Genomic DNA, 12,625 nt, shown 5'->3' with positions numbered 1-12,625 from the left:
CCCAGTAAAACAAAATCATCACTCTCACTCTCTTGTATCCAAAATGTTACGGAATTAACACTTAACGCAGTTACAAATTTAAATCAAAAGAACCCCCAAAATCTGATTGAATTTGTAGAAATTTAAAGACTCTCCATCCTAAGTATAACAGTTAATACAGAACATCGGCTTATTTGCCCTAACAAGTTTGTTTACTGCCATCAGCTGTCTTAGTGAAAGGTCTGTAAAAAACCGACCGGATTAGATTGAGATAAATTTTAATAAGGTTATGTATGTTTAAATATTTGGTTATTAATTTTCACACGGCTAATCTGTATACTTTTTCCGTCTCATTTCTTGTTTTTTTTAAAAGTTCGCGTGAAATAAGTCGTGATTTTTCGCTTTAGTATACCTACCGACATGGATACTGATGAAATCGATGATTTAACAGGAAATGCAGATATTGCAGATGTTGAAGTGATTTATTCAGACGGTGAAGATGAGGATAGCGAAGTCTTTGACGATTTTGCCGAAGGGCAGAATCAAATCGGGACAGAAATTATCGATATATCAAAGTTCACATTTGCCAGACATACCAAGTCTGTCTTCTGCAGTGCACTAAATCGTACAGGGACTTGGGCCGCCACAGGCAGCGAGGATGACACTGCATATGTTTGGGATGTTTTAAGTGGTGAAGTTTTATTTGAATGTATTGGGCATAAGGATTCAGTGACTGAAGTGTGTTTTAACCACAATGACCAATTTATCGCTACTGGAGATATGGCTGGGCTTATACAGGTACTGCTTACCACAGTCACCATGTGGTAAATGCTATTTTACTGCTGGATTGTAGATTTAGAAAACATTTTCAATAAATGTTTACTAGTTCCCTAATTTCAGGTATGGTCCTGCAAAGAAAAAAAGCTGTTATGGTGTTTCGAAGGCGATGACATGGAATGGCTGATGTGGCACCCTATGGCCAATGTTCTTTTTTGTGGATGCCACTCTGGAGACATATACATCTGGCAAATACCCTCTGGCAATTGCAAAGTCTTACCCTCACCTAGCAATGTTCAAACCACATGTGCTAAGGTTGTACCTAATGGAAAACAACTTCTTGTTGGATATGGAGACGGCCATATCCGTCTATGGGACATCAAAGAAGCCTGTGCCTTGTGGACTAACACCGACTCTGATGCAAGTGTAACTTCTCTTGACATCAGCCCAGATGGTGTCTTAGCAGTTACAGCACCTACAGCTCAAGTTATAAAGATTTTAGATGGAAGATTTATAGGCAGTGTTATGTTAGATGGTGAAACTGAGATTGAAGCTGCTCTTTTTAATACAGATCTTGGTGTAATAATCACTGGATCCTTGTCAGGTCAGTTGTGCGTTTGGCAATTAGGAAAGTTTACCCTAAGGCATCAAGCAAGGATTGAATGTGCAGTTACAGTAGTGAAACCAGGAAGTGGTGATAAAGTGTTTGTGGGTGCAACTGATGGTGCTGTATACATGTGCGATGTTAAAGCTGGTACTTTACTAGACGTTTTTACTGGGCATAGTGCAGAAGTTCTCAGTATATCCGTTTTCCCTAATGATAACCAGGTGCTCACAACTTCTGATGATGGCACAGCAAAAATATTCAAAAGTAAATCTAAATAAAAACTAGAATATCATATGGGAGGTTTTATTCTGTCAGGTGCTGAAGATATTAATCAGACCATCATTTTCACTTTGAAATATTAAATTTCTTTATCTCTCAGCTACAAAGCAATTAAAGTGGTTGGACATATGCTGGTCAATAATGTTTAAGAAAAAGACTTTAAAAAAAAAAAGGTAATAATTTTAACTCCTAAGAACAAATAGATAAATATTTTATTTAAAAACAAGGGGCACATTGATTATTATGTCTGAAATACGTCACAAAATTGGATATTGGAACGAGCACAGAAATATGTAAAATTAACATTTCTTTATAATGTAAATAAATGAGGATTATATAATATATATATATAATAAAGTAAATTAAAATGATTTTCTATTATATATAAATATATCTTATCTATTATATATAAATACCCTAAAATTATTTAAGGAAACCAAAAACATTATGAAATCCTAACCTAGGAATTTTCGGTTTCGCGCATGTCAGCAACATATTCACTTGCTCTCTTAGACGAGATTAAGAGTATGTCATTTCCACCAATTTTAGGCTACCCAACATACATACATGAACGAGAATCTTTCACTTCTCTCCTAATATTTAGGGTCCTGGTGTGATACTCTTTTTATCCGTTATTCAATTACCGAACTACCATATTATTTACTTTCATAAAAAAATTTAAAAAGTAGCGTACGTTAACACCAATGATGTCGACGTCGCGACAGAATTAAAAATTGTAATTTCGTTTCTAACTCGCCTGAACAAACTGGTGTCCATCTCAGTGTAGTTGGAGCAATTTTGACTTGTAGGGTGCAAAGCCACCTCTCAAGTTAACGGATTACATTGTCTTCTTTTTTCAAATTTGTTTGGTGTCGCGTTAAATTTCCAATTATTATGTTTTGTTATCGGCTGCATTTCATCGATTTTGTGTATAAATAAGCTAGTTGTAATTTGTAATGAATTAATCTCACTAATTCTTCATCGCGAGCATTTTCAACTCAATATTTAAACTTGAAGCACTTCTGTGAACATGGATGAAAATATTCAATTCAGTCCGGAACGCTGTGCTAAAGAAATTGCCAAATTAAAGGCTGATGGATTGTTTTCGGACCAAGAAGTAAAGTGAGTATCTTTATTATCATTCAATTTGGTGTCTAAACATTTTCTATATAAGAACATAAAAATAATGATAACCCACCCCAAGACTGAATCAAAGGACATATGAAGTTGAAAGAGGGTTCTTGGTGTATAATATTGGCAAAAGTGGTAAAAAAGTAGTTACAAGAGGTCAATATTGAGACGCACATTATACATTTAGTTGTGTCATGTTAACAAGCTTCCTTCTTTAAGGTCTGTTGAGCACAGTGCTTGGTCATATATTTTTCTAATTTCCATAACAGAATTGTTGAAAAATATCCTATTTTAGAGAATAATTGGTAGACACATAAATCTGGGCACCAGAATGGGGTATTGTTAAACTGTAGAGTTTATCTTTATGAAGAGAATATTCATTTGTTAACTCACTGATTAGTTTACATGTAGGATCTATGATTATTTTGATGGATTAAGTCCTAGTGGGAATGTTAATGTTTGTTTCCCTTGGAAGCCAAAGTTATTGCTATATGGTGCTATTGCTGACAAATGAGTTTTCCATAGTACTTTTTGTTTTTTCAGAAAGTGTATATATTTTACTTAATAAAAACTGACGTCTATTGTTCAGTAAGTATGAATAACACTTGGTTACCTATGTTTGAATAAGAGGTGAATTTCTGACACATAAAAAGAAACTAAACTGTAACAAATACCATTTTAAGCAATAGCACAGATAAATGAGCCTTTTGATATGACAATATGACTCATGTCAAAAACTGTAATTCCTCAGCAATTAAGGCTATAAATTTTCAGAGTGTTATTCATATTTTACTATTCAGATTCTATACACTTTAGTTCTGATAATTTTTATTTTTGCAAAGATTTTTTTCCTAAGTTCTGAACATGGTTGATAAATTTGTCACTAAAATGTTAGCAGGGATTTTGTCAGTGCCATTTGTAAAAGGCAAATCTTTTTCTCAGTTAGTTTTAACTGATAATAGTATACAACTTCACAACTCCAGTAATGCTACTTGTGTGTGATGTCTCGTTTCCAAACAAAATAAAAGAAATAATGAGCTATCTGACTCAAATACAACATAATGAACATATGGTACATTTGTCAACTAACAAACTGTTATTTTGCTTAAGGATGTGGCGTTTTTAATCCCTGAAAGATCAATGTATCATTTCTGCACTCCTATTTTAGTTAGTCATTTAGCTCTACTAATATAACTCCAATGGATTTTTTTATGAAAATGATGCATGGATTTTTCACAAATAAAAAACACTTTCCATATATGAAATGAAAATTTTAACCCCTTTTAATTCCTGAAAAATCAATGTATCATTTGTGCACTTTTTTTTTTTAGTTGGCCACCTAGCTCTGCTAATATGTATAACTCCAATGGATTTTTCTATTTGGTATGATGGTATGGTTTGGTATGATATTGATATAATGTTGATTTAAAAAAAGGCAAATTTTCCAATAAGCGGTTTAATTTTTGTATTAACTAATCCTTTACTTTCCAGAAATATACTGAATAAAGACCGGGAACTAGAAAACACCCTTTCTAGCGGCCATCAAACCCTGGACGATTATAAATCGAGCATCGCCTTCATCGGCAGTATTATCAGCTCAATCAGAAGTCGCAAGGGCAGGAAAGAATGCGAGTGGTTCTTCATAAGTCGAGTGGTGCAGACGTACAAAAGGGCCATCAGACACTGCCCTACCGATTATCCTTTTCACGTTAGATACTATAACTTTCTGAAGTTATTCCCTGAATTTAACAACTCAACCACCGTTTTTGTTAAAGAAATGATTGGGAGATTTATCCGCGATCCCAAAGTATTTAGATTAGCCGCTTCCTGGTATTTGCACATTAATGATGAAGTCGAAGCCAAGAAAATTCTTTGTTTGGGCCAGAGTACGAATCCCGAAAATCTGGAAATATACCTCGATCTCTTGGAAATTGAACTGAATAATAAAGATGAGAATGTAGACAGTAAACTTGCGTCCTATATCGACTTTATTGTGGAGACAAAAGTACCTCGAGTATTTGTAGAACGGGTAATAACCCTGATTGAGCAAAAGCTAAATGATACGCACGATATTGATAGTGTGATCGAATATGGCTTGAGAAGGCTATTGGAGACTTATGCAAATGAAGGGGAGAGTTATGTATTTGCGGCAATTAGACCTTTGAACCGGAATTATACACCGAATATGACCGAAATACAAAAAATGATTTATCTATTCAGAAGAGGCATAAAGTGTGTGCCTGATAATAAAAAAACTGAAATTGCAAATAATTACATCAATTTTATTTCCAAGTTGATTAAGGACAAAGGGGAAAACCCTCAATTAGTGAGTTTCTATAATAATTTATAATTTCAGGGCCGATTTAACAAGGATGATATCTTTCAGAAATCCTTATTGTTGCTTGCCATGGAAGAAGTTCGCAATGCAAACGTGAAATTATGCCTCAATCACTACTTAACTTGGGTCGAATATTCTATTGACGATCCGTCAGTTGGCCTGAAAAAGGTGGAGGAAGGCCTGGATGACTATAAAGATTCTGAATCTGTGTGGGGGTTGTGCATCAAGTTTTTATTAATGCTCGACCGGGTAAATGAGGCGTATGAAAAGCTACATGTGGCCACTAACAGATTACAAAACAACTCCGTAAAGGTGTGGGATATTTTTCTCAATGGAGTGCTTGCTTCAAGTCCTGATGAAAAATCTATGAAGGAATTTTTCGAGGCAGGGCTTCGTGTGATTTTTCCTGCAGTTGTCATGTGAGTAGTTCTTTTCAGTAGAGTTTTATTATGTTTGAAGTGAATAAAAGATCACCGAATATGTTACTTTCCTCACAATTTTTCAAGAGGTTTCTCAAAATATCTATACTACAATTCAAAATTTAATAAAATGCGTAAGATTGCCAGAATTTTCATAGATTAACATGAAATACCATGTAATTTCAATTTTATAAGGAGAGTAATTTTAAGGAACCAAGAAATTCCCAGTAATTTGAAGCAAAACTTTCTTCATCCACCGTGACTTCGCCTCCACTATAAGTTCTGAAAATGATTAAAAATATGAAGATCGGTAAACATTGTGGATTTACAGTCTGGTAAAAGCACGTTACTTCTCATGGGCATCATCTCGTACACCAATCGAAGACGCCTGCTGTCTGTATCGTCGCCTCGCCCGCGAACCACCGTATTGCCGCGAACTGCACGAAGAAGCCTTCTTGATGGAGCGTATGCATTGCGGCCCTAACGGAGGATCTGAGTTCTTGCAAGAAGTGGCGCAACTTTGGAAAGATCAGTTCGGCAACGGATCTATTTGCCCCAACACCGCAGAGTCCTCAAAAAAGTAAAAAACGTACAGTGACGACCAACAAAACTCACTTTAATTACGATTTTCCCACATTTAGAGACAGGGAAATGCTACTTGAGGCCTGCTCATGCACTCTGAATGGCACAAATCAGTCACACGATATACAAGTTAATAAGTCGTGGTATGGCGATCTTGCTCCTTGTGAGTCCATATTCGAAGAAGATCAGATGAATGAAGAACAGAAGCAACTTCTCCTTTCGTAGAAGTTGATAAATTGATGATTTGCTGATCTCCATCACTTCAAAGATACGTCTGGTGTTAGTCTCCAGATCCTCCAGTATTCGAACGAAAGATTGCCTTTACTTGATCCACAGTTAGAATTTTTCACTTTTCATGTGAAAGTCCGTTCGATGATCTGTTTGTTTCTATTATTAAGGTAAAAATCCAGGTACGTTTGAGCAGCATGACAATTTCTAAAATTTATTTGCACGAAAACGGAAACCACATTTTTCATCTCAACAGAAGTTAATGAATTGATGGTATTCATAAATCTTTGTCAATGCACCGATAACTTAATCAAAAATTTATCGAAAACGGTTTGAAAAAGTTTTTTTACAGAATTCGTTTTTGAAGTGGAAGCGTTTAGAGTATTAGAATTCCGAAAATATTTTAGTTATGGGCACATTTAGAATGAAAACATGTAACTTTTATATAAGGTAAGTTGCTTAATTTTTTACTTCATAGCACTTAATACTCAATTGTACTGTTGTTCCTGGGATATCCTGTATATCTCTATTCACAATCATGTCTCCATGAATTCAAATAAAACCTGTATCCATTACAGTTTTTGACAATAATTATGAGTGTTCAATCTCTAAACCATACAGAAAATTACTGAAAATAAAAATAATGGAAATGTATGTGATGTGTGAATAGTGAAAATAACATAATTTCACTGCTCTTTTGCTTGCCTTGATTCCACTTCTTACTTTTGCCTTTCTTTGGTATGGGTTCAAATGATGAAGAAAAATAAATAAAAACTCTTATTGAATATTCCATCTAGTTGCACAATATGTGAATTCATAATATTTCTCAAGAGATGATTAAACCGCCTGATTGTATCAATGCATCGTCGAGTTAATCTGTTCATGAACAGAAGAGGAAATCATACTCACTATTAATTATTAATGATACAATTTGTGTTTTATTTAAAACTTAAAACTTAAATAATTCACTAATTACAGGAGTGCTCCAATATATTTGGCCTATAATAAAACATGTTATCCTTCTGTTTAACTGCAATTCTGCTGCAGCAAAAGTATGGTACAACATGGGTATAGACAGTAGAAGGAATTAACTTAAGATATCTTCTTAATTTTACCTGTCTTAATGCTAATTAAATGATTACTTTAATGGTAATTGTAAATCGGACTTATCTATGAAAATAAAGGTTTTTAACCTTTAGTCCCATTTTTTAAAAGCCCATTAACATTCAATTTACTTAAGTCTGGTATCAAATTTTGAATTTCTTTCACAACTTCCTTATTACTGTTATAATTTAAAAATTGAAAATTATCCATATCATAAACGCAATCTTGAACTTTTGTAATTGTACCAAAAATATCCTTCAACAAGAGTTTATGAAAGTGGTTTTTTAATAAAATAAGATATGTAGCTATTTGTGAAGCATACAGTTTAAATTTGTCAGGCAATGGGCGCTCATTCCAGCTTTTACATGATACATTTAAGGCATGGTCTAGCAATGATTTAGGAAAATTAAGGTAGTGTGAAAGACATTCTGAGATATCCTTTTCAACTATTGGAGAATTGCCAGTTGCCTCCTTTTGTAATATGAGATCCACTACTTGAGTATCAAAAATATTTTGCACATACACATTATACTCCCTGTAAAGAGTGTCTATAAGTCCTGCACTCTTATGTATGACTTTACAAATGTATTCAGACTCAAAAATATCTTTTAGTTCTTTGTACAGTTCTCGTTTAGTAATGTTAGCCAAGTCAAATATATATACTTGCTTCCATGTGCACATTACTAGGAGGTTTATGATACTTGACCTGTGATTCTCCATTCCGAGGCAAACAACACCAATGGTCTCACTATCACCTAATATTTGCACTGCATCAAAGTATCTTTTATCAGCAGTTTCTATGTAGATGTAACTCCTAGACATTTCCTTTAGGCGAAAATACTCTTCTTCACATATTTTGATCATTATGCACAATTCACTATTGGTGTTGACACTTTTGTCTTCAATTTCAGTTTTTTTCTCAGGAGGTAGTTTTAGTTTTCGGATGTTTGCTATTTCATTTCTGTAAAAATCGTAGGCGCCCCCGAGTTTGTTATTATTGTTGTGCTGAACAACATCAATGAGGGATATGCGGTCCTTTCCACCATCTGCATATATTCCATTAAAAAGGTCCGAAGATGTTAATTCTAATATCAGACGGTCACCGACTTTAAAAATTTTGTTGTAGTCTCCAGCCATTATAAACAGCACTGTAAGGGACCTGGATATTTAATATATTATTAACCTGTGTAGAGGATAATTCCTATTATGTAGGGGGAAATCTTATTATCTGAATTAGAGCCTCTATGAATAGATATTAATTTGAGTCTAGACACATAAGATGATATACAAATGTTCCGCTCATTATCTCTATTTCTTAACTTATTTTAAAACAAAAATTAAAGTCAGTAATGAACCGGACATAACCAAACAAATTTGAAATAAATTTCCGCTATTTGTTCTGGCTTTCACCCCCACAAGAAACAATTTGCCACTATATTCTGTAAGGGTTTTCCTTTCGCATATGATTCTGGTTACTGTTAACACATATTTAATATGAACCCTTTGCCGCAGTACAAATTCTTTTAATTTTATTGTCTGTCTTTGTTCATTTCTACTAATTATTTAGAGGATAGAACTGGTAGTGTAAGAACCTCTACCGATCATGAAAAATTCTGTTCCAAAGTGTCAATGCATTATGTCAAATTTCATTGTCAATTGTCATAATCAAACCTGATAATGTTCAAAAACAAAAACGATTCCGATTTGAATTATTGGTCGTATTAACACTAAATTGCTGCTGAGACACAAAATTAAATGAAATATGGATGTAGAAGACTTGGTGTCCTTTATGATGACCTTTGTACAAAAGCACAATTGCCCCTTAGTCCACGATATATGTTCAGAAGATTCCTATGCCATTTTCAACGTGAACAACAGATGGTTTCTAATGTCTTGGGCCCTAAATCTGTTAAATGAACAATATTTTGAACCCCTTATAAAGAGCCAAGATGAGTCCAACAAATTATTGATTGCTGATGTACTTTCATGTTATGGTTTTTGTAACAAAGAGGATGGGCTGCTGTTCATGAGTGGTAAACTGCTCCCAGAGAAAGAGGTACAAATTAACTGTGGCTGCTTAAAATTTCTATACCACATTTCGTTTCCCATATAAAGATAATTACTGATTTCTCTTTCTAGTATGATAGTATGTTGTAGAAATAAAGAATTAAGTATTTCACCAAGTTTCAAATTGATTTGAGGAGGCACAATGTTTTGCTGAATATATATGGTGCACAACACCTAAATTAATACACGGCATAGCAATGTGGAAACACTGAGCATTTACATCAAAAATTTTTAGAGATGTCAGCAATCATAAATTTTACCCCTTTGCTTTCCTGCAAATCTAAAAATCAATGTATAACAAAAGGTTTTTTTGGAAATGAGGACTAGATCAGATTCATCTCTATCAGCTGATTTTCAACTAATTTATGGATACCAACAACAGCCAACGAATTCAACTAGTTAAAAATTAGCTGATTGGAATCAGTCCGATTTAGATTATCATTTTGGAAAAAGCATTGTTGCATTTTAGGATGTCTCATCTAGTTAATACTTATTAAAGGGAAAAAAGAAAATGACATCATGTGCAATGCTTATTCTCAGTGCTATACTATTAAGAACTATCTATTCCGAAAAAGTACCTATTTAACATTTCTTTTTAGATCTATATTGCATATAACCTATTCAATTTTATTGAAAGGCTTGGAACCTTTGACATAGAAAGTGATAGAGAAACCAATTCTAACATTGTTGAAATAGAAGATCAGCAAGAATCAGAAACTTTAAAAATGAATTTATTTCCCTTATATGCTCAAGTGAAACCATGGTCAAAAGATGAGAAGAAATTGAAATTGAATGAAATGCAAAATAAATTAAATGCAAAAAATAAATTAAATGTGGATAACAGGGTAGAAGAAAATATAAATTTACATGACTCCAATAAAGTACAAGAGGTTATTGGAAGCATTAATGAGCGCTTGAATGAGTTCAAAGAAATTAGCCAGGAAATAGTTAGAAATGATGAAATCTCAATAGCTAAGGCACAATATGTGTTTGATTCTCAATTTGGGGATGTGTTAAACAAGTCTAATAATTGTTTAAATATTGTAACACAGGTTAGTAAAATTATTCTTAATAATGAAAACCTAGTTCAATAACTATTTTAATTGTATTTTAGTACACCGAGGACCTTAAGGTTATAGATGAATTTCACACAGAGTTAGTAGACATAAATGCATCAAATAGTGACATATCTTCCTTGATTGACTGTTTAGCAACATTGTCAAACACAGTTATAGGGAAATAATGGTTTTGTTATACAGATGCAGTTATTACATTGTTGTCCATTTATATTACCTCAACATGGCAATGTTTGGAACTTGATAATTCAATTTCTTATGAGCTTCATCTTTAATTTTTACATGTTTGTTAAGGTTTTATGCAAACAAAGAGTAAGAATTTTCCCAGATCCACTTAATTTCCACAGCAATGAAAACAATGAATACTGGAATTATTTTATACAAATTTTTTACAGTAAGGATTAGTATGTTAATAACACACTGAGAAACAATAAATCTCAAAATATAATTGTATTTATAATTAATTAAAAACATGACCTTGCAAATAAAAAAAATCTCCCTCGAATTTACTTAATAAACAATGGATTGCAGTAGTTTGAACGTGAGGCATGCAAATAAAATGCCAAACATCCAACTATAAAAAAGAAAATACCATTGAGATCCTTTCCATTTCAATTTAATATTGAAACCTAATTATTATTTGTTAAACAATGTTGATTTAACATAGTAGTTATTTGTTATGTACCTAGTCATCAGGTTTGTCAGGAGGGGGTCCGCAGGGTTGCAGCATCTTTTCCATAAGGTTGAATCGAACTCGAGCCTTTGCTTCATTCTCAGCTATGGCAAAGTGACTGAGTAGGTCTGGGTGACCCAAATAACTGCAGTAGCTGTCCCGATGCTGGTTTAACAGCCAATCGAATTTAGTAGTGTCCGCATGTCCCGTTCCAATATATTTGGATTGCAGATGTTCCAGTTGACTGTGGATGTTGTACCGGTCTCCCATAGTGAAGTTGGGCCTCACGGGGCAATTTTATTATTTAGATGCAAAAATTGAACTTTGATGGGAGAGTTTTGACTAAGTCTTTGAAGCGTGGCAGAAAAATTTGCGTAAACGGGGCTCCAAACTAACAATTATAAACCCCAACAAAAATTTTAGGTTAGATTTTCAGTTGTGGTTATAATAGAAATAATAGTTATCGTCGTTAATTTGTATCCTTAATGTTATTCGTGGCAACGCCGCGTATAGTGCTATTAGTCGTTCGCATATATAGTCGCATAATAATTCGTTTTCTAACTATGAGATTATAATAAATTTAATGTAAGTTGAAATTGATGGTAAATTTATCAGTGACATACCAGATTAGTTCCCTGTAGCCGTTAATTCCCTTTCTTGCGTATATTTAAAAAATCAGCTAAGCATATTAAAAGCAAATTTTCAAAAGAAAGGATATCAATTTATCGAATGGCAAATAAATAAGAGCGTGCGGAATTTTCACAGAATATTTCTTGCTACAGATTAGGTGCTTTTGAGCCCCAAATTTCCTCTTATTGGGCAGAGTACCTAGCAAATTGGTGGAAAACAATTTAGCCGGGCCGTTTACGATATATTAAAAGTCCCCAAAAAATGCCCACTTTTTTCCTGACATATAACCGATTTCATAACTCTCACCGTTTCTAAAACGACAATAGTGCTGGCACACCTAAATAAGACACCCAGGAAGCTTAGACTCCGCAAAACCACAGGCAGCCAAAGCCATGGCGTATGATTCAACAACTCGACCTTACTCTCTCTTTGTTGCGGAGAATCAAGCTTTGTTTTTCAAGATTGTGGGTCATTGATATATTTAGAAGACCGCAGACCGATGGTCATCGCTAAATACTGCCAATTTCAAATTTCTCGAATAAATATTATGAGGTATCACGGTACAATACAATTTACGAGCACGTTTAATTACTCCCTTTTTGGGAAATTAATTGGTTGTGCCGGCAGTTGCAACCATTAGTACTCGTTACTATATTAGATACTTTGAAAAGTATAAATGGTGTCCAATAATGATCCCACGTGACAGCTATTGCCAATCCAGCTATCCAAATGTAT

General features: G+C 33.9%; 5 protein-coding genes across 6 annotated transcripts in view; 3 read left to right on the top strand and 2 right to left on the bottom strand.

Moving 5' to 3' along the window:
- Positions 1-330: 330 nt before the first annotated feature.
- Positions 331-1,719, top strand: LOC136419260 (angio-associated migratory cell protein). Its single transcript, XM_066405473.1, has 2 exons — positions 331-777; positions 880-1,719. The coding sequence occupies exons 1-2, from the start codon at positions 400-402 to the stop codon at positions 1,639-1,641; spliced, it is 1,140 nt and encodes a 379-aa protein (XP_066261570.1). The 5' UTR covers positions 331-399; the 3' UTR covers positions 1,642-1,719.
- A 915-nt stretch (positions 1,720-2,634) lies between these two features.
- On the top strand, positions 2,635-6,998 carry LOC136418824 (U3 small nucleolar RNA-associated protein 6 homolog). Its single transcript, XM_066405054.1, has 5 exons — positions 2,635-2,764; positions 4,265-5,099; positions 5,160-5,530; positions 5,862-6,110; positions 6,172-6,998. Exons 1-5 carry the CDS (start codon positions 2,673-2,675, stop codon positions 6,335-6,337), a joined length of 1,713 nt encoding a protein of 570 aa, XP_066261151.1. The 5' UTR covers positions 2,635-2,672; the 3' UTR covers positions 6,338-6,998.
- Positions 6,999-7,335: 337 nt separating this feature from the next.
- On the bottom strand, positions 7,336-8,739 carry LOC136418833 (piRNA biogenesis protein EXD1-like). The gene has a single exon (XM_066405062.1). It carries the CDS (start codon positions 8,579-8,581, stop codon positions 7,529-7,531), a length of 1,053 nt encoding a protein of 350 aa, XP_066261159.1. The 5' UTR covers positions 8,582-8,739; the 3' UTR covers positions 7,336-7,528.
- Positions 8,740-9,136: 397 nt separating this feature from the next.
- Positions 9,137-10,767, top strand: LOC136416286 (putative leucine-rich repeat-containing protein DDB_G0290503). The gene is made up of 3 exons (XM_066401412.1): positions 9,137-9,500; positions 10,111-10,563; positions 10,626-10,767. Exons 1-3 carry the CDS (start codon positions 9,207-9,209, stop codon positions 10,752-10,754), a joined length of 876 nt encoding a protein of 291 aa, XP_066257509.1. The 5' UTR covers positions 9,137-9,206; the 3' UTR covers positions 10,755-10,767.
- Sf3b5 (splicing factor 3b subunit 5) overlaps positions 10,598-12,625 on the bottom strand; it is a 167,332-nt gene continuing 165,304 nt past the window's right edge. The window contains exons 2-3 of one of the 2 annotated variants that reach the window (XM_066401427.1): positions 11,273-11,543; positions 10,598-11,161 (exon numbers count right to left, since the gene is read on the bottom strand). In XM_066401427.1, the coding sequence (XP_066257524.1) occupies positions 11,273-11,530 (258 nt within the window). In that variant the 5' untranslated portion in view covers positions 11,531-11,543 and the 3' untranslated portion in view covers positions 10,598-11,161. Of the gene's footprint in view, positions 11,162-11,272; positions 11,664-12,625 lie in introns of those variants that run through there. The other variant, XM_066401421.1, reaches the window with a different exon arrangement.

The sequence above is a fragment of the Euwallacea similis genome, chromosome 2 (genome assembly GCF_039881205.1).
Source record: "Euwallacea similis isolate ESF13 chromosome 2, ESF131.1, whole genome shotgun sequence".
NCBI lineage: Eukaryota > Metazoa > Arthropoda > Insecta > Coleoptera > Curculionidae > Euwallacea > Euwallacea similis.
This window is presented reverse-complemented; position numbering and strand designations above follow the sequence as displayed.

Excerpts from the sequence above, each read along its gene's own strand:
- LOC136419260 (XM_066405473.1), top strand. The coding sequence starts at position 400 with ATGGATACTGATGAAATCGATGATTTAACAGGAAATGCAGATATTGCA. Across the intron at positions 778-879 it reads ATATGGCTGGGCTTATACAG|GTATGGTCCTGCAAAGAAAA; the intron begins GTACTGCTTACC and ends CCCTAATTTCAG.
- LOC136418824 (XM_066405054.1), top strand. The coding sequence starts at position 2,673 with ATGGATGAAAATATTCAATTCAGTCCGGAACGCTGTGCTAAAGAAATT. Across the intron at positions 2,765-4,264 it reads TTTTCGGACCAAGAAGTAAA|AAATATACTGAATAAAGACC; the intron begins GTGAGTATCTTT and ends TTTACTTTCCAG. Across the intron at positions 5,100-5,159 it reads AAGGGGAAAACCCTCAATTA|AAATCCTTATTGTTGCTTGC; the intron begins GTGAGTTTCTAT and ends GATATCTTTCAG.
- LOC136418833 (XM_066405062.1), bottom strand. The coding sequence starts at position 8,581 with ATGGCTGGAGACTACAACAAAATTTTTAAAGTCGGTGACCGTCTGATA.
- LOC136416286 (XM_066401412.1), top strand. The coding sequence starts at position 9,207 with ATGGATGTAGAAGACTTGGTGTCCTTTATGATGACCTTTGTACAAAAG. Across the intron at positions 9,501-10,110 it reads AACTGCTCCCAGAGAAAGAG|ATCTATATTGCATATAACCT; the intron begins GTACAAATTAAC and ends ATTTCTTTTTAG. Across the intron at positions 10,564-10,625 it reads GTTTAAATATTGTAACACAG|TACACCGAGGACCTTAAGGT; the intron begins GTTAGTAAAATT and ends ATTGTATTTTAG.